This window comes from Carcharodon carcharias, chromosome 3 (assembly GCF_017639515.1).
Source record: "Carcharodon carcharias isolate sCarCar2 chromosome 3, sCarCar2.pri, whole genome shotgun sequence".
Taxonomy (NCBI): domain Eukaryota; kingdom Metazoa; phylum Chordata; class Chondrichthyes; order Lamniformes; family Lamnidae; genus Carcharodon; species Carcharodon carcharias.
Window position 1 is genome coordinate 63,226,111 of NC_054469.1, and position 24,118 is coordinate 63,250,228.

General features: G+C 44.8%; 1 protein-coding gene across 1 annotated transcript in view; it reads right to left on the reverse strand.

Annotated features, from left to right (window-relative positions):
* Window positions 1-24,118, reverse strand: part of malrd1 (MAM and LDL receptor class A domain containing 1) — a 290,471-nt gene that overhangs the window by 195,754 nt on the left and 70,599 nt on the right. Inside the window, exons 12-13 of the mRNA XM_041183945.1 lie at window positions 18,261-18,508; window positions 1,076-1,367 (exon numbers count right to left, since the gene is read on the reverse strand). Coding sequence (XP_041039879.1) covers window positions 1,076-1,367; window positions 18,261-18,508 — 540 coding nt within the window. The remainder of the gene's footprint in view (window positions 1-1,075; window positions 1,368-18,260; window positions 18,509-24,118) is intronic.

Consider the following 24,118-nt stretch of genomic DNA (forward strand, 5'->3'; position numbering starts at 1 on the left):
TCCTCAGTAAAGCAGTTTACCTCGCAATATGGAAAGACAATAACCAATGTAAATGAAACTGTTACCAATGTGGGTAAATACAGTTTGGTTTTCTGTGTTGGATCCACTGGAGTATGTAGGAAAATACTACCTTTGTCCAAAGCATATCATGCAAAATACACACTATTTTAGCATGCATTGCAATACACTGTTGCTTGATTAGCTGTCAGAAAACAACTGATGTTAAACTTCAATATTTCTTACTAATTTTTGGATTTGTTAATTTGAAAATGCTTAAATTAAGCCACAGCTAAATTATTTTTAAATTAGTTAAACATGGAGGATGGATTTCTGCGAGGGTTTTCTTGTTGATACACCATAATCTCAATGGATGAATCATAGACACCCTGCAGTATTAAACATTTTGGATGAAGAGAGCAAGACATAAAAAAAAAATAACGTAGTTCAGTCGAATATTGTGATGGATAACCAGACCAGTTGTGTCAGAAATGCTTAAATTTATGGCCTTCTGTCTTGAAGGAGGAAGACCAGGCTGTGCTGGGGAATGACAAAATGGGGGATAGTGACTGACTTGGAGGGAGGATGGGCATTAAAGGCAAACAGCACATAAAATATTTAAGTTTGTCTGTTTTGAAAATGATTTGAAAACCAACTGAATGGCAGATTTAAGTAGATTTCATATAAAAGTTATTACAATTTATTTTTCTGCTCTGGATCCCCAAATATGCCAGTATTTTGGGCATACATCAGAGGAAAAAATGTGCAATCTCTTGTTGCAGCTGCCTACGATGTGCTAGGATCAGCAGGCATGACTCTATCCCAGCCCCACCTGCCCGGGGGTGGGGGGGGAATTGGGTCTAACAGGGACCTTTAAGTCAAGATGGGTTTTTGTCTGGACTTGAGCTAAAGGCCTTGAGAGCAAAAATACGGCCCCTTTTGAAATCTGGTTCTTTGCATTCAAAGTACTGCCCAATCCATTGGTCCCAATAAGAGAAAAATATTCTGAAGCCACCTAGGTGACTTGCTCTAATTAACAAGGAAATCTGGTTACACGGTTTAAGTGGCTATCACATACCTGTTGGAGGAAGTGGAGTTGCTTCTGTATCAAGTGCAATGGAGGAACAGATGCATTCCTTTGTGAAGGTGATGTCATCAAGTGCTATGACTCCTTTAGATCCCTTCCCGACCCATCCTTCTAACATTATTTCAAAGTCCTCATCAGCACTGAGAGTGATAACAGCTCGCTGCCAGTAATGGCCTTGGTCTCCAGTTAAGTTGAAAAGTAATGTGCGATAATGTGATAAAGTCACTTGGTACACTATTAATGATCCAATAATATCTCCTGCCATATGGTAATAGAAAATAATCTGCAAGGGAAAGCAACGGCATTATCAACTGGAGAGCTTTGTGTGCAACGTGTTTGAGATTTTGAATAATGGTTCATAATATACAGTACTTTTCAGCGGGGACAGATAGTAAATATTTAATTATTTATCCACATCTCTACAGCAGTATGTTTAACAGCAGCATAAATTACACATCGCAATCCTTGTCCAGAAATCTAAAACTACCTGTCACAGCCATTGCTTGGAGTGGTAATGGGGGAGGCGGAATGGAAGTTCAAAATTAATCTGCAGAAACAAAGGGCAGGCTTTTCCCTGCAGGCTTCTAAAATCCTCGGTCATACTGAAATGGGGGTCAGAAACCCACACTTTGTGGGAAACAGTCACTCTTTGTGATTTTCCCTAGGAGGCTGCCTGATTCAAGTAGAGCTCTTGAAACTGGAGGGCCAATCAGAGGCCTTCCAGCTTGAGAGGAGCAGCAGGCTGCAATGGAAGGTAAGTAAGGGAGAGGATGCTTCAAAATGGAGGTGTCCTCACTCCAACTTCTTTAAAATTTAAATTTAAAAGTAGCTTTTGCAGCCAGGCCATCATTGTGGGGGTGGTTGTGTGGTAGGAAGGGTCTCTCCACAAAGTGGCCTCTAGCTGCTGCAGCACCCAGGCAGACAGTGAGGCCTGTCTAGGTCTGCTTGAAGCACTGGTCCCCCCGGTCTGCCATGGAAAGGCCACATCCAGGCACCTAAAACAGGCCCCTGCCACCTCGGAAACTTGAGGCAAGTTCTAAAACCTTGATCCTGAAATGAGTAGTGTGGTATATGAATTTCAGGCCAGTGTAATGCTAGGTACAAAGAACAAATAAAAGTACAGCTCAGGAACAGGCCCTTCGGCCCTCCAAGCCTGCACTGATCATATTGCCCGTTGACTAAAACATTTTGAACTTCTGAGGTCCATATCCCTCTATTCCCATCCTATTCATGTATTTGTCAAGCTGCCTCTTAAACACCACTATCGTACCTGCTTCCACCACCTCCTCTGGCAGCGAATTCGAGACACTCACTACCCTCTGCATAAAAAACTTGCCCTGCACATCTCCTTTATAGTTTTCTCCTCTCACCTTAAATCTATGTCCCCTAGTAATTGACTCTTCCACCTTGGGAAAAAGCTTCTGACTATCTACTCTGTCCATGCCACTCATAATTTTGTAAACTTCTATCAAGTCACCCCTCAATCTCCGTCGCTCTAGTGAGAACAATTTGGGTTTCTCCAGCCTCTCCTCATAGCTAATAACCTCCAGACTAGGCAGCATCCTGGTAAACCTCCTCTGCACCCTCTCCAATGTCTCCATATCCTTCTGGTAGTGTGGCGATCAGAATTGCACGCAATATTCCAAGTGTAGCCTAACCAAGGTTCTACACAGCTGCAGCATGACTTCCCAGCTTTTATACTCAATACCCCTGCCAATGAAGGCAAGCAAGCCATATGCCTTCCTGACTACCTTATCCACCTGCGTTGCCACTTTCAGTGACCTGTGGGCCTGAACACCCAGATCCCTCTGCCCTTCAAGAGACTTAAAGGTTCTGCCATTTACTGTATAATTCCTGCCTGTATTAGAACTTCCAAAATGCATTACCTCGCATTTGTCCGGATTAAACTCCATCTGTCATTTCTCCGCCCAAGTCTCCAACCGATCTATATCCCGTTTTATCCTTTGACAATCCTCTTCACTATCTGCAACTCCTCCAACGTTAGTGTCATCTGCAAACTTACTAATTAGCCCAGTTACATTTTCTTCCAAATCATTTATGTATACTACAAACAGCAAAGGTCCCAGCACTGATCCTTGCGGAACTCCACTAGTCACAGCTCTCCATTCAGAAAAGCACCCTTCCACTGCTACCCATTGTGTTCTATGACCAAGACAATTCTGTATCCATCTTGCCAGCTCACCTGTGACCCCATGCGTCTTTACCTTCTATATCAGTCTGCCATGAGGGACCTTGTCAAAGGCCTTACTGAAATCCATGTATATAACATCCACTGTCCTTCCATCATCGATCATCTTTGTCACTTCCTCGAAAAACTCGATCAAGTTAGTGAGACACGACCTCCCCTTCACAAAACCATACCGCCTCTCACTAATACGCCCAGTTACTTCCAAATTGTAGTAAATCCTGTCACGAAGAATCTTCTCCAATAATTTCCCTACCACTGACGTAAGGCTCACTGGCCTGTAATTTCCTGGATTATCCCTGCTACCCTTCTTAAACAATGGAACAACATAGGCCATTCTCCAGTCCTCTGTGACTTCACCCGTAGCCAGTGAGGATACAAAGATTTCTGTCAAGGCCCCAGCAATCTCCTCCCTTGCCTCCCTCAGTACTCTGGGGTAGATGCCTAACACCTCCTCTTTTTTGATCTCAACATGATCCAGGCTATCTACACACTCTTCCCTAGACAAATCGACTGCTAAGTCCTTCTCTTTGGTGAATACTGATGAGAAGTATTCATTTAGTATCTCTTCCATTTCTTCCGGCTCCACACACAGATTCCCACCTCTGTCCCTGAGTGGGCCTACCCTTTCCCTGGCTACCCTCTTATGGTATGTAGGCTGTATGTCCCAAAGACTGGCGGATCGTATCAAATAGCATGTCCCTTCCGCTGTTCACAAATGGACAAGGTACAGACCGTACCCAACCAGCCCGTGCTTGCAAAACTCAAACCACATGGCGGAATCATCCCAAATTTGCATAAAGTGCAGTAGCAGGCGGGAAAAAAGTCGTTTTACCCGCCGGCTGCAGTGATGGGTTCTCATGCTGCATCGTCCCATTCCTGCCTTATTAATTAGGCAGCCACAGGAAACGTGCCGTCTCACTGGTGGGGCCTCTGATTTTCACATAACACCATTACCTCGCTGCTCCCTCATGCAGGATGCCATATTTAAACGGCAGCTGCGCACACACTTGTTAAAATTCATTTACGGGATGTGGGCTTCACTGGCTGGGTAAGCATTTATTTCTCATCCCTAGTTGCCCTTGATAAGGGGGTGGTGAGCTGCCTTCTTAAACCGCTGTGGTCTAAGTGGTGTAGGTACACCAACCTTCTCAATGATTCTCAATTCACCAGGACAGCTCTGGTGAAAACATGGCCCCAAAAGCCAAGTAGAATGCAGCCTCCTGATTCAGTGACGCATCCCTGGGATGCCTTCTGGACGTCATGGAGGCCCACTGTTATGTCCTCTATCCCCACTCTGGCCTCATGAGGCCCATCAGTCTCATCACTCCAGCTTGGAAGGCAGTGGCAGAGGTGGTCAGTGCCAATGCTGCACACAAGATATCGGCTATCCAGTGCATAAAATGGATGAATGATCTCATCCGTGCCACCAGGGTAAGTCAACCATCTCATCTCTCTAAACTCACACACTCACATGCCCATCACACATTCACTGCCATCTGACTCACTGCCAGCTCAAGTGACATCACCACTCATTCTCTCACACACACCCTTACAGCTCCATCAGGCCTCATCTCCTCTGGAGACTGCCTTCTCAGCCCTCACCATCTTGCACAGGTCAACATGTGGCCTCACCCATACCCTGGGACACACCCTTCCCCAGTATAGCCTTTGCCCTGCAGCCTCTTCCCTTGCCTGAGGTCACTTCTCTCACTTCCGCAAGCAAGCACTAGTCCTGCAGCAGTTGAAAAGCCACCCCATGGTCTGATAGGTAGAGACCTACCCGCAAGCTCCTCTAAAAGTGATGCAGTTCTGCCTGTGAAGCCTGGTGCTGATGGCTGCAAGTGCTGTGTGAAGCAAAGTGGGCAAATAAACCTTGAAGTCCCGAGTGAAGTGCAGCTCGCCAGGTGCATGTCGCTCATTTACAGCTGTGAAACATGTCGGCATGCAATCAAGCAGATGTGCTCGGATGATCCAGCATGGGGGGGGAGGGATGATTCTGGTGAGCAGGGCATATAGGGAGATGCCAAAGTATTGAAATTAGGTTCCTGACGTGCGGTGGCAGGAAACGTGGCCCGCCATAGATGGGTGGAGTGGGCAATCGCAAACCGGTTTCACAATAGCGTGAAACCGATTTATGTTCTTCTCATCATATTGTCCCCCCCACCCTCCACCATGGCGCCCTACACCAACAGGATGGGAAATTCTAGCCACAGTGTCCAACATTAGATGCGATTCCGCGATTGGACAACTTTTGCTCAATAATCCTCAGTGACCTAAGAATTACGCTGACAACCAATTTAAGATTGTCAGTCTGGCTCACAGTGTGGCGCATTTGCGTGTACTGAAAGCTACATATGTTAAAACACAGGGCCCTGTTCTTTGCAGACAGAAAGGACCTGTAAACACACATTGTGCCTGTTTCAGCTAAACAAGAGTGACAGCCATTCTCTGGTTCATTCCCCAGGGCATTGTCTTGACTAATCAGGGTCATGCTGCCTGGTTTAAATTAGTTATTTATTTATATATTTTTTAATGCTTGGCAGTTAACTATCAGTTACCATCAACTGGTGCTTTCTCCATGGCAATGCCTCTACCAATCAGAGTCCACTTGCCAACCAATCAGCACTTTCTTCTTATACTACAATGTAAGTATAATTTGTTGCTTCCCCTGACATTGGCATTTTCTTGCAAATTGTCCTGATGAGTGCAAGACAAGAAGTTTCAACAAAAAATGTCTCTTTTTTTCAGCAATCCTCAAGTTTGGAATACAATAACTTGAGTAATTTAAGACATGACATGTAATAAGCATATCATGTTTAGAACGGATTGGTGACTTTGGACCTAATAGTTTATAAATTCAGCTGCAGACCATCATCTTGCAAACCCAATCTGACACAATCACAATTCTCTTCAAAATTATCAAAATGTTTTGTGATTTCTTTCTCACAAATCTTCTAACTAAAGGCAGAATCTTCCACTCTCACTGGTGGTGAACTTGGAAGCGGGAAGCTGCCTTCCTGTCTGCCCCAGGATTAAGTTCTGGGTGGAAAGGTCCTGCCCAGCTGCCAATTGAGGCCCTTAAGTGGTCAGTTAATGATGACTTAAGGGCATCATCCTGACACCGCTGGTATTAACCCAACTGCAGGTGGGCTTGTCACCATGAAGCATGCACAGCAGCTAAAACCGTGCAGCTAGCTTCTCAGCTGCCAGCAATGGGGTGGGGTGGGAGAGGGCACGGTCCCTTGATCAAAGGCACTCAGTGCCTGATTGAGGGACTCAACATTGAGAAAGGGGGGTGCTGCTGAGAGCCACCCCCTTGCCCATGCTGCTGATCCCTCAGCACCCCTCTTCCCATGACCTCCACCTGTAAACCACCAACCCCCAACATCACTTACCTGTGACCTGGGTCCTTCTGCGATCTTGGAACTCTGGTACCTGTCCTTCTGGCAAAAGCCACTACCTCCCCAGTGGCACTGCTGAGCACAAGAGCTGCCAGCCTCTCATTGTCCAATAGTTCTCAATAGGCCTGATTGGCATGTGGTTCGGGGGCCTTCCTGAAATGGGGCAGCGTGGGTCCCTCGCTGGCTCTCCAGCTGGCAGGCAAGACCCCCGGCGCCTCAACCTTATGTACACAAAATCTTGTCACAGAGTCACACATGCTCTTCTTCATATAAGGGTACCGTTTTCTTATTTAGAAAGATAATCACAGAATCATAGAATGCTACAGCAAAGAGGGAGGCTATTTGGTTACTTGTGCCTCTTTGAACGAGCATTCCAATTAGTTTCTCTCCTGCTTTTTTCCCCATACCCTGTAAATTTTTTCTTCCACGTTTTCCTCCAATTCCTTTCTGAAAGTTACTACCCTTCGAGGCAGGGCGATCCAGGTCACAGCAACTCACTGCGCTGATCCTCATGTCACCTCTAGTTCTTTTGAAAATCATATAAATCTGTGATATCAACCCTTATGCCACTGGAAACAGTTTCTTCTTATTTAGCCTATAAAACCGTTCATGATTTTTCACAGCTCTACCAACTCTCCACTTATCTTCAGAATTACCTGGAAAAACTCAGCAGGTCTGGCAGCATCGGCGGAGAAGAAAAGAGTTGACGTTTCGAGTCCTCATGACCCTTCGACAGAACAGGGTCATGAGGATTCGAAACGTCAACTCTTTTCTTCTCCGCCGATGCTGCCAGACCTGCTGAGTTTTTCCAGGTAATTCTGTTTTTGTTTTGGATTTCCAGCATCCGCAGTTTTTTTGTTTTTATCTCCACTTATCTTCCTCTATTCTAAGGAGAACAATCTCACCTTCTGCAGTCTTACTACATAACAAGTCCTTTACAATTGGTACCACTCAAGTAAATCTCTTCTGCACCCTTTTTAAGGTTTTGACATATTTCTTATAGTGTGGGTGCCCAGAATACAATAATCCATCTATAGCCTGACCATATGTTATGGGGGCATCACTTTCTTCCTTTTGCAAGCTAATACCTCTATTAACAAAGTCATATGCTTTTTAAACAGTTTTCTCAACTTTGTTTAAACTTCAGCAAATCCCAGTTTATCTATCTCAGCCTGTGGATTCTTAATCCCACTAAGAGCCTGCAATTTGTTACAATCTCCCTGGAGACCAATAACTCTTAAAAAGAGGCTTGCACTTCCAGTTATGAGCTGAAAGAATGACACAATGAAATTTGTACGTTGTAAAACTTTTACTGTAACCAATAACTAAAAAAATACACTGGCCGGGATTTTCCAGTCCTGCCTGCTTTGGTACCAGAAATTCCCTCCCAAAGTCAATGGATTGTTGGCAGGTCCATCAAGTTTTTCATCCCGCCCACGATGATTCCCGCCTTGGGCAGGACCAGAAAATCCCAGTCACTGTTGACTAAACGCTATTTTCTTTTGCGACTTGTACTTTAACTACAGGAAGGAATGTTCCCCTTCTACAGTTATCACACACCACACTCTCCATGGAATTACAGTCCTTAAAGCGAACAGTCCACAGTTGCTCCCATCTTACAATGGGTTCCTGCATCGCCATGTCACCAAGCGATAACTCTGAATGACCATCTGTAGTTACTTTCCTCAGTTTTTGGACAGTTTCTTAAATCCACAACCAGCACTAAAGATTGCTCCAATGATTCTTCTATCCCCAGTCATGCCAGGACAAATCTCCCAGAACCCTTTGAAGGTTGCAGGATGCTTTCCTTTGACAAGAGACACTCTCCTCCCATGTACAGCTGAGGTAGTTCACAAAGCCGAGCATCCCTTTTCTCTGCTGACCATACGTTTCTGTTTGAGATTCACTGATTTGTAGCGATGTAACCTGATCTCAAAAAAGGCTTCCTCTGCCCTCTTTCCCCGTGGCAACGTGAAACACAATAGCCTTGTATCCAGATAAAAATGCTAATTAGCTATCCTTGAGAGCCCAGCTCTCTTTCATCTTGGAAATAAATTGACAGTTTGCAGCACAACTGATTACAACATGGACCTTGAACACCTTTCTGGGACTTTAGGAGACTCAGAGTCTACTCAATGTAAACTTAGAGACTGCTGCCATTGTCTCCAAGGGTAAGTACCTTACACCTTCTTCCAGTAAAACAATCGAAGTGTTCCTTTGATCTCTAACAATCAAACCACCCAGACTTTCTGTCCAGCAGACTCCAGAACAGGTTATCGTATGACATGCTTTGTTTACCCTAAATTTAAAGATACAGTTCAAAAACATCATAACCTTATAAACTTCACAATTGTAACATTATACAGAGATAAGTTGTGACAACTGAACAAAGAAAACCTGATCATAACTGTTGTTCTTTATGTTTGCCTAGATAAAATTAGAAATTACTACAGAAACAGGCTTATTTGGCCCATTCAGTCCATATTTTCAGCGCAACATTAGTCGTCTCCATTTCTCTGCTCCTCTCACCCATTCTAATCTGTCTCTCTCTGAACTAACTGCACACCATTCTCTCAGGTCCAACCCCAACATTGTCATCAAACCCGCTGACAAGGGTGGTGCTGTTGTTGTCTGGCGCACTGACCTCTACCTCGCAGAGGCTGAGCGTCAACTCGCAGACACTTCCTCCTACCTCTCCCTGGAGCATGACCCCACCACTGAACATCAAGCCATTGTTTCCAGGACTGTCACTGATCTCATCTCCTCTGGCAATCTTCCTCCCAAAGCTTCCAACCTGATGGTTGCCCAACCTCGGACAGCCCGCTTTTACCTCCTACCCAAAATCCACAAACAGAACTGTCCCGGTAGACCGATCATGGCAGCTTGCTCCTGCCCCACGTAACTCATTTCTCATTACCTTGACTCCCTTCTCTCTCCCCTTGTCCAGTCCCTTCCCAACTACATCCGTGATTCCTCTGACACCTTACGTCACATCAACAATTTCCAGTTCCCTGGCTCCAACTGCTTCCTCTTCACCATGGACATCCAATTCCTCTACACCTCCATCCCCCACCAGGATGGTCTGAGGGCCCTTAGCTTCTTCCTCAAACAGAGGCCCGAACAATCCCCATCCACCACTACTCTCCCCCGTCTGGTTGAATTTGTTCTCACACTGAACAATTTCTCCTTCAACTCCTCTCACTTCCTCCAAATAAAAGGTATGGCTATGGGTACCCGCATGGGCCCCAGCTATGCCTGTCTCTTTATGGGGCATGTGGAACATTCCTTGTTCCAGTCCTACTCCGGCCCCCTTCCACAACTCTTTCTCCGGTACATCGATGATTTCTTCGGTGCTGCTTCATGCTCTCATCGGGACCTGGAAAAATTTATTAATTTTGCTTCCAGTCTCCACCCTTCCATCATTTTCACGTGGTCCATCTCTGACACTTCCCTTCCCTTCCTTGATCTCTCTGTCTCAATTTCTGGTATTAGACTGTCCATCAATATCCATTACAAGCCTACCGACTCCCACAGCTACCTCGACTACAGCTCCTCACACCCCGCTTCCTGTAAGGACTCCATCCCATTCTCTCAGTTCCTTCACCTCCGTCGCATCTATTCTGATGATGCTATCTTCAAAAACAGTTCCTCTGACATGTCCTCCTTCTTCCTTAACCGAGGTTTTCCACCCACGGTCGTTGACAGGGCCCTCAACCATGTCCAGCCCATCTCCCGCGCATCCACCCTCATGCCTTCTCCTCCCTCCCAGAAACATGATAGGGTCCCCCTTGTCCTCACTTATCTCCCCACCAGCCTCCGCATTCAAAGGATCATTCTCCGCCATTTCCGCCAACTCCAGCATGATGCCACCACCAAACACATCTTCCCTTCACCCCCCCCGGTGGCATTCCATAGGGATCGTTACCTCCGAAACACCCTGCTCCACTCCTCCATCACCCCCTATTCCTCAACCCTCACCTATGGCACCTCCCCATGCCCACACAAAATATGCAACACCTGCCCCTTCACTTCTTCTCTCCTCACCATCCAAGGGCCCAAACTCTCCTTTCAAGTGAAGCAGCATTTCACTTGCGTTTCCCTCAACTTAGTCTACTGCATTCGTTGCTCCCAATGTGGTCTCCTCTACTTTGGAGAGACCAAACGTAAACTGGGCGACTGCTGTACAGAACACCTGCGGTCTGTCCGCAAGAATGACCCAAACCTCCCTGTCGCTTGCCATTTTAACACTCCACCCTGCTCTCTTGCCCACATGTCTGTCCTTGGCTTGCTGCATTGTTCCAGTGAAGCCCAACGCAAACTGGAGGAACAGCACCTCATCTTCCGACTAGGCATTTTACAGCCTTCCGGACTGAATATTGAATTCAACAACTTTAGATCTTGAATTCCCTCCTCCATCCCCATCCCCTTTCTGTTTCTTCCCCCTTCCTTTTGTTTTTTCCAATAATTTATATAGATTTTTCTTTTCCCACCTATTTTCATTATTTTTAAATCTTTTATGCCCCTCCCACCCCCACTAGAGCTGTACCTTGATTGCCGTACCATCCATTCTTAATTAGCACTTTCGTTTAGATAATATCACCAACTTCAACACTTCTGTGTTCTTGTGTTTTTTTGTCTGTGACATCTTTTGATTATCTGCTCCTATCACTGCTTGCTTGTCCCTACAACCACACCACCCCCCTCCACTGCTCTCCCCCCACCCAACCGCACCCCCCCCCCCAACCTTAAACCAGCTTATTTTTCACCCCTCTCCTTGGATTCACCCAGTTCTGTTGAAGGGTCATGAGGATTCAAACCTTCAACTCTTTTCTTCTCTGCCGATGCTGCCAGACCTGCTGAGTTTTTCCAGGTAATTCTGTTTTTGTTTTGCAGTCCATATTAATGTTTATGCTTCACTTAAGCAGTCATCATGTGCAGACCCTCTCCCATTTTTTTGTAATTCCTCTTTCCTTCTACGCAAATTGGAAACATTGACATAATCTCTGCTTCAATCACAAACTCTCGTAATGCATTTGCAGTGTAAAATAAAATGATTTCTTCTGCCCTCCATTCTAAATGTTTTACATTTAATCTTTTGGGGGTGTGGGGGGGGGGGTGCGGGTGTGGGGGGGCAATTACATCCCTCATTTGTAAGTTGTAATCTTTGGGATTATCATTGACTGTGGGGTAACTGATTCAGAAAACATGTGGGGAGGAGATATGTCTTACTGAATACTCATGAGGACTCGAAACGTCAACTCTTTTCTTCTCCGCCGATGCTGCCAGACCTGCTGAGTTTTTCCAGGTAATTCTGTTTTTGTTTTAAATACTCACCCTAGTGTTTACACCTATGGTATGACTTGTCTCAATTTGCTTCCATTCCCCACTAAAGATTAAGCAGGTATGAGACCTTCTACATTTTAAGCTCTGCTGGGGCTCCATGGAACTCAAAGATGCTGGAAGTTTTTCCTGCCTGCTGCTAAACCATTAAATATCAAGGTCAAAAGCTGCAATACTTTCAGAGCAACACATTAAATGCTGTTAATGCTGTCATTTGTTATCTCTGCAATGCACTGTTGACAACAAGTTCACAACGCACCTTTAATGGCAAGTTCACAATGCTATAAACAGACTCATGATCCAGAACAACTATAAGTCTCATTGAATATGTATTTGAAGACCTTGTGCACTCTATCTCCAGTCTATTGGAAAGGGTTGGAAGCTGTTTGATTGTAAACCTGAACATACATAGAATTTCAGGAAAAGATTGCTGCAACAGTTAAACAAGAGATATTACAGGTTTTATTCATTTGATACATTAACAAATGTCTGGTTCTGTCATGCTGGTACATTTGTCAGTTCTACTCGATCATTGAGAGGCATAATCAATCAACTGTCCACTGTACACCAATCTTCGAGCAAATACCAGAAACACCACTTTTTAAATAGATTGTTTGACTTTGTTTCAGATTTTGCCTGTTCACAAAGCAAGGCTCTGAAATTGTATGAGAAATGGCAGTAAATATTCATTTAAATATAAGAGCAGATTCTGCATTCTGAAAGGGAATGGTCACTTGGAGAGAACACATGGTGAGAAAGAATAATGTGCAACTCATTTTTCCATTCCCTATTCAGCAACTCGCCCGTTGCGCTAAATGAGCCTTATAATATATTTATATGAATTATAGTGCAGCTTTCCATTCATATTCAATGGGATCATATGAACATCTCTTTGCCAACTTGGATGTGGCTTGGAGGAAGTTCCATAGTCCTAAATTTTGTAGTCCAGCAAAAAATGGGCTTGAGCTGGCTTGTCATGGCCTGGGCTGAATATCCTTGGGAGTCTTTCCCTCAATCTAATTTGAACAGGCTATTGGCACATAACGAGCTTGAGTCGAGAGAGCTAGACCTGTGGTATACTTGACTGAGGAGAGGAAAATCCAGCACCTTGTAAAGCCCCACAGCGTGTGGCTATGGGATTAATTGAAGTGACAGACAAATTTAGTAATTGATCAAAATGTTCAGAACTGCTGGTTCCCACTTCTGCCCTGGGATCACTACTTGTTTTCTAATCACTGTGCATTGACTCTCAGATACTTGGTCAGTGGTAAAGTGGGATTTCTTTATAAAATACTGAACTGCCTGACTAATGTGAAAATGGTGATGCTGCCTGGCAAAACAATTCAAGGAAATGGTAACTTTAACTGATTTGGGCAGTGCTGTTCTTCTGACTGAAGCAGCTGATAATCTTTAGTCAGCAATTAGTGTAACTTCCCAACAACCTCCAAGGGTCAAGTGCAGCTTTCCGAGCCACTGACTGGCAGACACACTAATTCCGTAAACCCTGTAATAAACATGTTGGAAGCAAACATCTTCTGTGATGCTTCACTTTAAAGTTCCTCCAATCTAACTTCTATTTCCTCCTCTTCTTCCTTCTCTTCATAACATAGGATGAAAGTGGTTGTTTGATAGTGCAGAACTTAATTATTGCAGAAAAAAAGACATTTTGTCAAAACTTATCATTTTGCACTCCATCAGGTCAATCGCAAGAATACCGATGTCAGGGGAAGCAACAATGTTATACTGTATGAGAAGAGAGTGCTCATTGGTTGGCAAGTGAGCTCTGATTGGTAGAGGTGTTTCCATGGAGAATGCACCAGTTAATGGTGACTGACAGTTAAATGTCAAGCATTGCTTGAAATTTAAACCAGGCAGAATTGGTTATAAACGGACAATACCACAGGATTTTTGCTGACTATTTGTGCACCTCATAATTCCTTTGTTCCACTAATTGTTGGCAAATTTCAGACTATCTGACTATTTGGATGGCCTTTTCTAAAGTCAGATCTTTTTTTGCCTTTAGTATGTCTGTAAGGGCATCATCAGCCACTCTGGCTACTACTCAGTCTCATATGCACTCTGAATTAAGGTCACCAGAGTCACAGCCCTCATCCAATCTGTATAACTTATTTATGAAAGAGTTAACAGGTTCTGTGGGCTGTTGGACTTATGTGTTGAACTTTGCGCACTCTAGAATTTTATTACTTCTTAAATTAAAGTAGGTATTGAAGAATTTCAGAATATTTTCAAGCTTAGCTAAAAATTCATTCATTCCTTGCCTTGCAATGACATAATCGGCTATCGGACCTATTGAGTGCCGTAGCGTATTTACCTTGTTCAGCCTCTGCCTTCTTATCTAAGCCTGAAGCTATCATGTATCTTGAAAATCTTTTTGCCAAAGCCCCCATTTCTGCACCTGGTTTGGCCCTTGTATCAGTCCAAATTTGGTAGGGTTGATTCCTTATTCATGATTGCTTTACAGCTCAGCAGATTACAGATTTAAATGCTGTTTCACATTTAAAGATGGTGCTGCAGTAACCGTTTTTCAATGATTCTTCCTGTAGGGTTTTGGTGGACTCCCGCGGTGATTACAGATCAAAGGGATCGACTTCTTACAGCCAGAGGTGTGCGTCCACCTGCTCTCTGATGAAGTGGTGCACACTTGTGTGTATGGAGGTTTCCATAGGGAGGATGGCAAATGCCATGGGGGCCCTGGTCCAGCTGAATGCGGAAATATGTGCAGACCTGCGCACCATCACGGGAGTCATGGGTGAGTTCCTGAAGTGACAACATGAAATGGAAACCGGGTACCTCGATGTCCCTCCAGTTGCTCCTTCCCCTCAAGGAGTTAGGCCGGGGACCCAAAGGGAGGAGGAGCGGCAACTGGACACCCCTGGACCATCCATTCAGGAACCTCAGAGGCTGTCCGCTCCCTGCGCGCCCCTTTGCCTGTGACTCCCACAACCTCGTCCTCTGTCACTGCAGAGGGAGCAGCTGGCCAATGAATGATTCTGGAGGGAGAAGTCTATGTGTGGCAGGCCTTTCAGTAGCACTCTGCCACGCACATGGATCTTTCACATACCACACTCAGCTCAATGTGCTGAGCATTTTCAATTCTGCCTGCTGGGGTTCACTTTCAGTTGTCCATCTGAGCTGACCCACTGATCACACTCCCATGCAGCACCTGATCTTGCCCACCATGACTGTCACTTTCGATTGAGACAGCCTGGTCTTGATTCAGTTTTTTGTGGACTTCTCCATATTTTCCCCTCCCCCAGTCACCCATATCCTTTCCTCCATCATTGTTGACCCCCCTGGCATCATCTTCCACCTCCCCTCCATGACCTACCAGCCACAATCCTTTTCTATCAGGGATATCCAGTTCAAAATGCACGTTCCCTTCCTTCCCGAAAATCCCGCCCCCATCTCCTTCACCTCCTGACCTCCTCCTTCCCACCCCTCAGGGTCTGCGTCTGCCTCCGAGTCCCCACCAACTATGCTCTACGTCCCTTCTACCGCTACAGTCAAACCCTCAGCCTCCCACCCTACCGCCTCTCTCTGCCCTCAGTCTTTCTCACCAATCCCCCATCCCATGTCCACCCTCAGTTCGCTCCCCCAGAGGCAGTCATGGACCCATCAGAGCCCTCCCTTGCACATTCACCTGGACATCTTCCCTCCAGACTCCTTCCCCCTTCGGAACCCCTTCTCCCCTTGGAAGCCTTTTCCTCCTTGTAATCCTTTCACCCAAACCCCCACTCCCCGACTCCCCCACCTTGGTCCTCTTGCCCCATGGACCACACCCCCGCTTAGTCCTTACCTCTTCCTGAGTCCTTCAGACACCCTTACTTCTTCCTCCAGCCTTATTTCTTCCTCCACACGTGGTCCTGCCCCCCTCCTGACTCCTTCCTCCAGCCTTACTCCCTCCTCTCTCCAAATTCACCCTCCCCTCAGACTCCATCCTCTCTCCGCACTCCTTCCTCCACCCTGGACTCCCTCCCCTCTCCGCACTCCTTCCTCTACACAGACTTCCTCCCCTCTCTGCATTCCTCCTCCCCTCAGACTCCGCCACCCCCCCCCCTCCATGCTCTTTTCTCCTCTTGGACTCCTTTCCCTGAACGCACTCCTTCCCCCTTCTGAACTCCTTCCCTTACACTGTCCAGCTACTTTGCACCTACCTCTCCAGTTGCCATCTTCTCCCGTTACCCCTTCCTTCCCCCATACTTCCTCCTCCCTCCCAACATCCCCCCGACACCTTCATTCCCCTCCTCCCAACCTCATCCCATCCTGACACCTGTAATCCCCCCCCTCCCAATCTCACCTTATTGTGACACCTCTTCCTCTCTCACCCCCCCCGGTACATCGTCTTCTCCTGAACACAGCTGGGCCTTGCTCTCCACCCCCTTCGACCATCATCTGTTGTGAGCAGAACATCAATGAACTTTCAACTTCCATGAGCTGCTTGGCAGCAAGGCCATGTCCATTAGAACCACCCAGCATGCCATGAACGTTCCTCCAGTGTGCTGTTGCTGTCGGGCTCCAGCATCTTCTACTCCTTAGATGTCCGCGAAGTGAGCAAGGCCTGGCGATAAGTCCTGACTTCTGCACGTCACACTTGTCATGATGTGTTCTGTACTGGCGTGCAATTGTGCTGCTGTGGACGGACAATCCAGCAGCTTTGGGGGGGCGGGTGGTCGGGTTGGTACCATTCCGGTGAGCTGGCCTTATAATGATATGCAGATGTATTGGAATGAGGTTCCCGATGTCCAGTAGCAGGAAAAGCAGTCAGCTATCGACGGGCTGAGCTGACGATTGCAAACTGGTTTTATGACATTGTGAAACTAATTTTTGGCCTTCTCACCATATTGCCCACTCATGTCACCGAGCATCCCTGACGTCAGCGGGCATGGACGGTTCCGCCCTTAGAACTGAATTTTTTTTTCACTCTAGCTATGCCAAACACCCTTAACTATACCTCCCTCCAAGTCTTGACCCAACTTTTTTTATAGCTGTTCCTTTAGTTTTTCAGATTCCTGATCCTTCGTTAGCTTCTTAAGTTCTGAGTTTGTTAATGAGCTGCCGTTGTGTTGTAATAGTTTGTTCAGCAGGTCTCACGAAGAGGTTCTGGGGTTTGTAATGTTCAACAACAGTACTTATTGGCAACAAATAACATATACATATGTTCAAAGTATAGCCCAGACTATGAACTAGCTCCATGCTTACTTCCACACAAATCTCTGCATACTCTTAGACTGACTCAGATCCCTTGTCATGTGGCCCTTTACATCATACTATGGGTGATACTGTTCTTCAGTCCTATATTACCCCTTGCAATGCCAAACACTCTTATACTACACATCTTTTCTGACCCAGCTTTTAGTCTCCCTTCTCATTGTTCCTTCTTTGGATCAGCATCATCTTATGTCTGATTACACTTCTGTGAATTGTATTTGGGATGTTTCTCACATTAAAGATGTTATGTACAAGTGAGTTGCTACAGTAGTATCTGTTCCTCCCTGTTTATTTTGTAGCACTTTTTCATCTCTGAATACTCTTTGAATGTAGTAATCTTATTTTGTTCCTTCTTGTAAGAAATAAGTGAAAATAAATTTACAGCTCATCAAAATAAACCATTTTTAAACCTACACAAACACCAAACCACACATTATGTCCAGGCACAGACTGTACCTATTAACAGATTTCCAGAGTTTCAATTTACCATGTCACAGCTGGATCCTTAGTATGATGTGATATTCATGCTCAACATGCAAGTCCATTTAGAAGCAGGTTTTGATTGATGTTTAATAGCTCTGTACAAGTTCCTAAGCCTCTATATTTGTGACAGTCTTTGGGTTGATGCCTTCATTACTGTCTACACCTCAGGTTTTGTTTTTATAGGCAGCCAGTAGTGCATATCTCACAACTGAAATACTTGAGTTTGACTCCTAGCTTCGACTGATATTTATTCTCAGGGTTAGGGGTGGGGGTGGGGGTGGGGGGTGAGGTGGGGTGTGGGGGCTTGGGAGGAAGATCATTAGAAGTCATATTATACATCCTATAATTTCTACAAACTGTTTCATGTGAACATAAATATATTTACACAAATATTATGATACCAACCATACATCAAATATCAGACAAAGGGCAAAATTGACAGCAAAAGTTGGATTTTCTAAATGTGCGTTGCTTTATGTTATGTAGGAGTGATAGCAAATAAAGTCTTTAGTACCTTACAGTCTTTGCTTCTCTTACTAATGGATGGACCAGAAATCCTTGCTAAGTGTCCAGGTAGCTGTGGGAATGGGCTTTCGATATAAATGTAATGACCAGTTGGATTTCTTAGTGTGTGATCAGTAGCTGGACTTGAACCCAATGTTGGTGTACTTCCCAATTTAAGGGTCCAGTCAAAGCTATCATTTCTCCACTGTCTCCAGGAACACAGATCAAATTCAAAATCACAATGCCCCAAAATTGTACCTGTAAGTGAAATAAATCTCATTATATTTTTGTAATAAAGTTGTTGTTTTTAATACACACATACAAATAAAGAGCAGGGGTAAGCCATTCGGCCCCTCAAGCCTGCTCTGCCATTTAATAAAATCATGGCTGATCTGGTAGTAACCTCAAATCTACATCCCACCTACCCCCGATAACCTATCACCCTCCTTGCTTATCAATAATCTATCCACCTCTGCCTTAAAAATGTTCAAAGACTCTGCTTTCACCGTCTTTTCAGGAAGTGAATTCCAAAGATTCACGACCTTCTGAGAGAAAAAATTTCACCTCATCTCCAATTTAAATGGGTGACCCCTTATTTTTAAACAGTGACCTCTAGTTCGAGATTCTCCCACAGGAGGAAACATACTCTCCACATCCACCCTGTCAAGGCCCCTCAGGATCTTATATGTTTCAATCAAATCACCTCTTACTTTTCTAAACTCCAGCGGATACACGCCTGGTCTGTCCGGCCTTTCCTCATGAGGCTACCTACCCAATCCTGGTATTAGTCTGGTAAACCTTCTCTGAACTGCTTCCAACACATTTACATCCTCCCTTAAATAAGGAGATCAATACTGTACACAATAGTCCAGTTGTGGTCTCACTAGTGCTCTGTACAACTGAAGCATAACCTCCCTACTTTTGTATTCAATTCTACTCGCAATAAATGATAACATTCTATTAGCTTTCCTAATTACTTGCTCTAACTGCACACTAGCTTTTTGCAATTCATGCAATAAGACACCCAGGTCCCTCTGCATCTCAGAGCTCTGCAATCTCTCACCATTTAGGTAATATGCTTCTCTTTTATTCTTCCTGCCGAAAAGGATAATTTCACATTTTCCCACATTATAGTCCATTTGCCAGATCTTTGCCCACTCACTTAAACTATCTATATCTTTTTGTAGCATCCTTATGTTCTCTTCACAACTTACTTTCCTACCTATCTTTGTATCATCATCAAATTTGGCAATCATCCCATCCATCCCTTCATCCAAGTCATTGATATAAATTGTAAACAGTTGAGGTACCAGGACTGATCCTTATGGTGCATCACTCGTTACATCTTGCTAACCTGAAAAAGGCCCATTTATGCCTACTCTCTGTTTCCGGTTAGCCAGCCAATCTTCTATCCATGCCAATATATTATCTCCTGTACCATGAGCCTTTATGTTCTACAATAATCTTTGATGTGGCACTTTAGCAAATACTTTATGGAAATCTAAGTAAAGTCCATCCACTATCAACAGCATATATTACTTCCTCAAAAACTCCAATAAGTTGGTTAAAAATGACTCCCTTTCACAAAACCATGTTGATTACCTGATTACCTTTAACTTATCCAAGTGCCCTGCTATAGCTTCTTTAATAAAGCTTCTTTAATAAAACTTCTAACATTTTCCTTATGATAGATGTTCAGCTAACTGGCCTGTAGTTTCCTGCTCTCTGCCTCCCTCCCTTTTTGAATAATAATATTTGCTATCTTCCAATCTAATGGGAGTTTCGGAAAATTAAAACTAATGCATCAGCTCACTAGCCACTTCTTTTAAGACCCTGGGATGAAGTCCATCCGGACTCGGGAACTTGTCAGCCCGCAGTTCCAATAATTTACTCAGTGCCAATTCTCTGGTGATTGTAATTTTCCTGAGTATCTCCCTCCCTTCCATTTTCTGACGCATAGGTGCTTCTGGGGTGTTACTTGTATCCTCTGTAGTGAAGACTGATGCAAAATACCTGTTCAATTCCACTGCCATTCCCTTGTTTTCCATTATCAATTCTCCAGACTCACTTTCTATAGGACCAATGCTCATTTTGTTAACTCGTTTCTTTTTAAAATATTTATAGGAACTCTGATTATCTATTTTTATACATCTGGCTAACTTTCTCTCATACTCTAAATTTTTCCCTCCTTATTAATCTTTCAGTCATCATTTGTTGTTCCTTATATTTTGTCCAATCTTCTGGTCTTCCACCTACCTTTGCACAATTGTAAACTTTTTCTTTGAGTTTGATACTATCTTTAAACTTACCAATTAACCATGGGATGGTGTGTCTGTCCCTTGGACTTTTTCTTACTCGTTGGAATGTATCTATTTCCGTGCATTCTGAAATATCTCCTTAAATGTTTGCCACTGCATCTCCATTGCCCTATCCCTTAACCTAATTTGCCAATTCACTTTAGCTAGCTCTGATTTCATGCCCTCATAATTGCCCTTATTTAAGTTTAAAAACATAGTCTCGGACCCACTACTCTCTCCCTCAGAGTGAAAAATTCAATCATATTATGGTTGCTGCTACCTAGGGTACCTTTACTAAGTGGTCATTAATTAATCTTATCTCGTTGAACAATACCAGGTCTAGTATAGCCTGCTTTCAGGTTGGCTCCAGAACATGCTGTTCTAAGAAACTATCCCAGAAACATTTGATGAACTCCTCATCTAGGCTACCTTTGCCCATCTCCCTTTTCCAGTCTATCTGTAGGTTAAAATCTCCCATGATTATCACTGTGCCTTTCTGACAAGCTCTCATTATTTCTCCCTGGACCATGACCCCGCCACTAAACATCAAGCCATTGTTTCCAGGACTGTCACTGACTTCATCTCATCAGGAGATCTTCCTCCCACAGCTTCCAACCTGACAGTTGCACAACCTTGGACAGCCCACTTCTACCTCCTACCCAAAATCCACAAACAGAACTGTCCCGGTAGACCGATTGTGTCAGCCTGTACCTGCCCCACGGAACTCATTTCTCACTATCTTGACTCCCTTCTCTCTCCCCTTGTCCAGTGCCTTCCCACCTACATCCGTGATTCCTCTGACACCTTACGTCACATCAACAATTTCCAGTTCCCTGGCCCCAACCGCTTCCTCTTTACCATGGACGTCCAATCCCTCTACACCTCCATCCCCCACCAGGATGGTCTGAGGGCCCTCAGCTTCTTCCTCGAACAGAGGCCCGAACAATTCCCATCCACCACTACTCTCCTCCGTCTGGCTGAATTTGTTCTCACATTGAACAATTTCTCCTTTAACTCCTCTCACTTCCTCCAAATAAAAGGTGTGGCTATGGGTACCCACATGGGCCCCAGCTATGCCTGTCTCTTTATGGGGTATGTGGAACATTCCTTGTTCCAGTCCTATTCCGGCCCCCTCCAGTACATCGATGATTACTTTGGTGCTGCTTCATGCTCTCGTTGGGACCTGGAAAAATTTATTAATTTTGCTTCCAATCTCCACCCCTCCATCATTTTCACATGGTCCATCTCTGTCACTTCCCTTCCCTTCCTTGACCTCTTTGTCTCAATTTCTGGTGATTGACTGTCCAGCAATATCCATTACAACATTACAAGCCTACCGACTCTCAGCTACCTCGACTACAGCTCCTCACACCCCACTTCCTGTAAGGACTCCATCCCATTCTCTCAGTTCCTTCACCTCCGTCGCATCTGTTCTGATGATGCTACCTTCAAAAACATGTCCTCTGACATGTCCTTCTTCTTCCTTAACCGAGGTTTTCTACCCACAGTAGTTGACAGGGCCCTCAAACGTGTTCGGCCCATCTCCCATGCATCCGCCCTCACGCCTTCTCCTCCTTCCCAGAAACATGATAGGATCCCACTTGTCCTCACTTATCACCCCACCAGCCTCTGTATTCAAAGGATCATCCTCCACCATTTCCGCCAACTCCACCATGATGTCACCACCAAACACATCTTACCTTCACCCCCCCTATCGGCATTCCATAGGGATCATTCCCTCTGGGACACCCTGGTCCACTCCTCCATCACCCCCTATTCCTCAACCCCCACCTATGGCACCTCCCCATGCCCACGCAAAATATGCAACACCTGCCCCTTCACTTCCTCTCTCCTCACCGTCCAAGGGCCCAAACACTCCTTTCAAGTGAAGCAGCATTTCACTTGCATTTCCCCCAACTTAGTCTACTACATTCGTTGCTCCCAATGCGGTTTCCTCTATAGGAGAGACCAAACGCAGACTGGGTGACCGCTTTGCAGAACACCTTCGGTTTATCTGCAAGAATGACCCAGATCTCCCTGTCGCTTGCCATTTTAACACTCCACCCTGCTCTCTTGCCCACATGTCTGTCCTTGGCTTGCTGCATTGTTCCAGTGAAGCTCAACGCAAAGTGGAGGAACAGCACCTCATCTTCCGACTAGGCACTTTACAGCCTTCCAGACTGAATATTGAGTTCAACAACTTTAGATCTTGAACTCCCTCCTCCATCCCGACCCCTTTTCTGTTTCTTCGCCCTCCCTTTTGTTTTTCCAATAATTTATATAGATTTTTCTTTTCCCACCTATTTTCATTATTTTTAAATGTATTCCACCCATGGTTTATTTCACCCCATCCCCACTAGAGCTACCTTGCTCGTCCTGCTCTCCAATCTTAATTAGCACATTCTTTTAGATAATATCACCACCTTCAACACCTCTTTGTTCTTTTGTCTGTGACATCTTTTGGCTATCTGCTCCTATCACTGCTTGCTTGTCCCAACAACCCCCCCCCTCCTTCTCCCCCCTCCCCTTAAACCAGCTTATATTTCACCCCTTTCCTATTTCTGCTTAGTTCTGTTGAAGGGTCATGAGGACTCGAAACGTCAACTTTGTTCTTCTCCGCCGATGCTGCCGGACTTGCTGAGTTTCTCCAGGTATTTCTGTTTTTGTTCTCATTATTTCTTCCCTTATGCTCCATTCTACCATGCGGTTTCTATTAGGGGGTCTGCACACATCTCCCATAAGTGACTTCTTGCCTTTATCATTTCTCATTTCCACCCAAACCGTTTCCACATCCTGGTTTCATGAACTTAGGTCATCCCTCTCCATTGTGCTAATGATGCTAATACCATCATTAATTAACAGAGCCACTCCGCTACCTTTTCCTCACTTCCTGTCCTTCCTAAATGTCCTATATCCTTTAATATTCAGGTCCCAAGTCATGTCCTCCTGCAGCCATGTCTCTGTAATGGCTATCAAAACATACTTATTTATTTTTATGTGCGCTCTCAGTTCATCTGTTTTGTTTTGATTACTTTGTGCATTCAGATACAGAGCCTTTAGTTTTATCCTTTTATTCTAATTATAACCTCTAGTCTCATCTGTTAATTTACTGTTAGATTTGTACTCTCTATGCCTTCCTGTCATGGTCTGTTTTGCATTTCCCTTAATAATACCTTTCTCTTTTGCCTTGTCTCTACTCTATGATTTACCACATCTTCCCAAATTTGATCCTTTGTCCCCACTACTTAGTTTAAAATCCTCTCTACTTCCCTAGTTACGCAGCTTGCAAGAACACCCGTCCCAGCGCGGTTCAGGTGTAGACTGTCCCGACGGCACAGATCCCACTTTCCCAGTGCCCCATGAACTGGAACCCACTTTTCCCACACCAGGCTTTGAGCAATGCATTCATCTCCCCTAATCTCACTTGTCCTATGCCAAATTGCATCTAGCAGAGGTAATAATCCAGATGTTCCGGGCAGGGAAAGTTCCCTCATGAGCATTTCAACATCAGGTCACGGCATTCCCCACTAAAAATGGGGAGGCTCTCTGTTCTCTTGATAGCACCACAGAT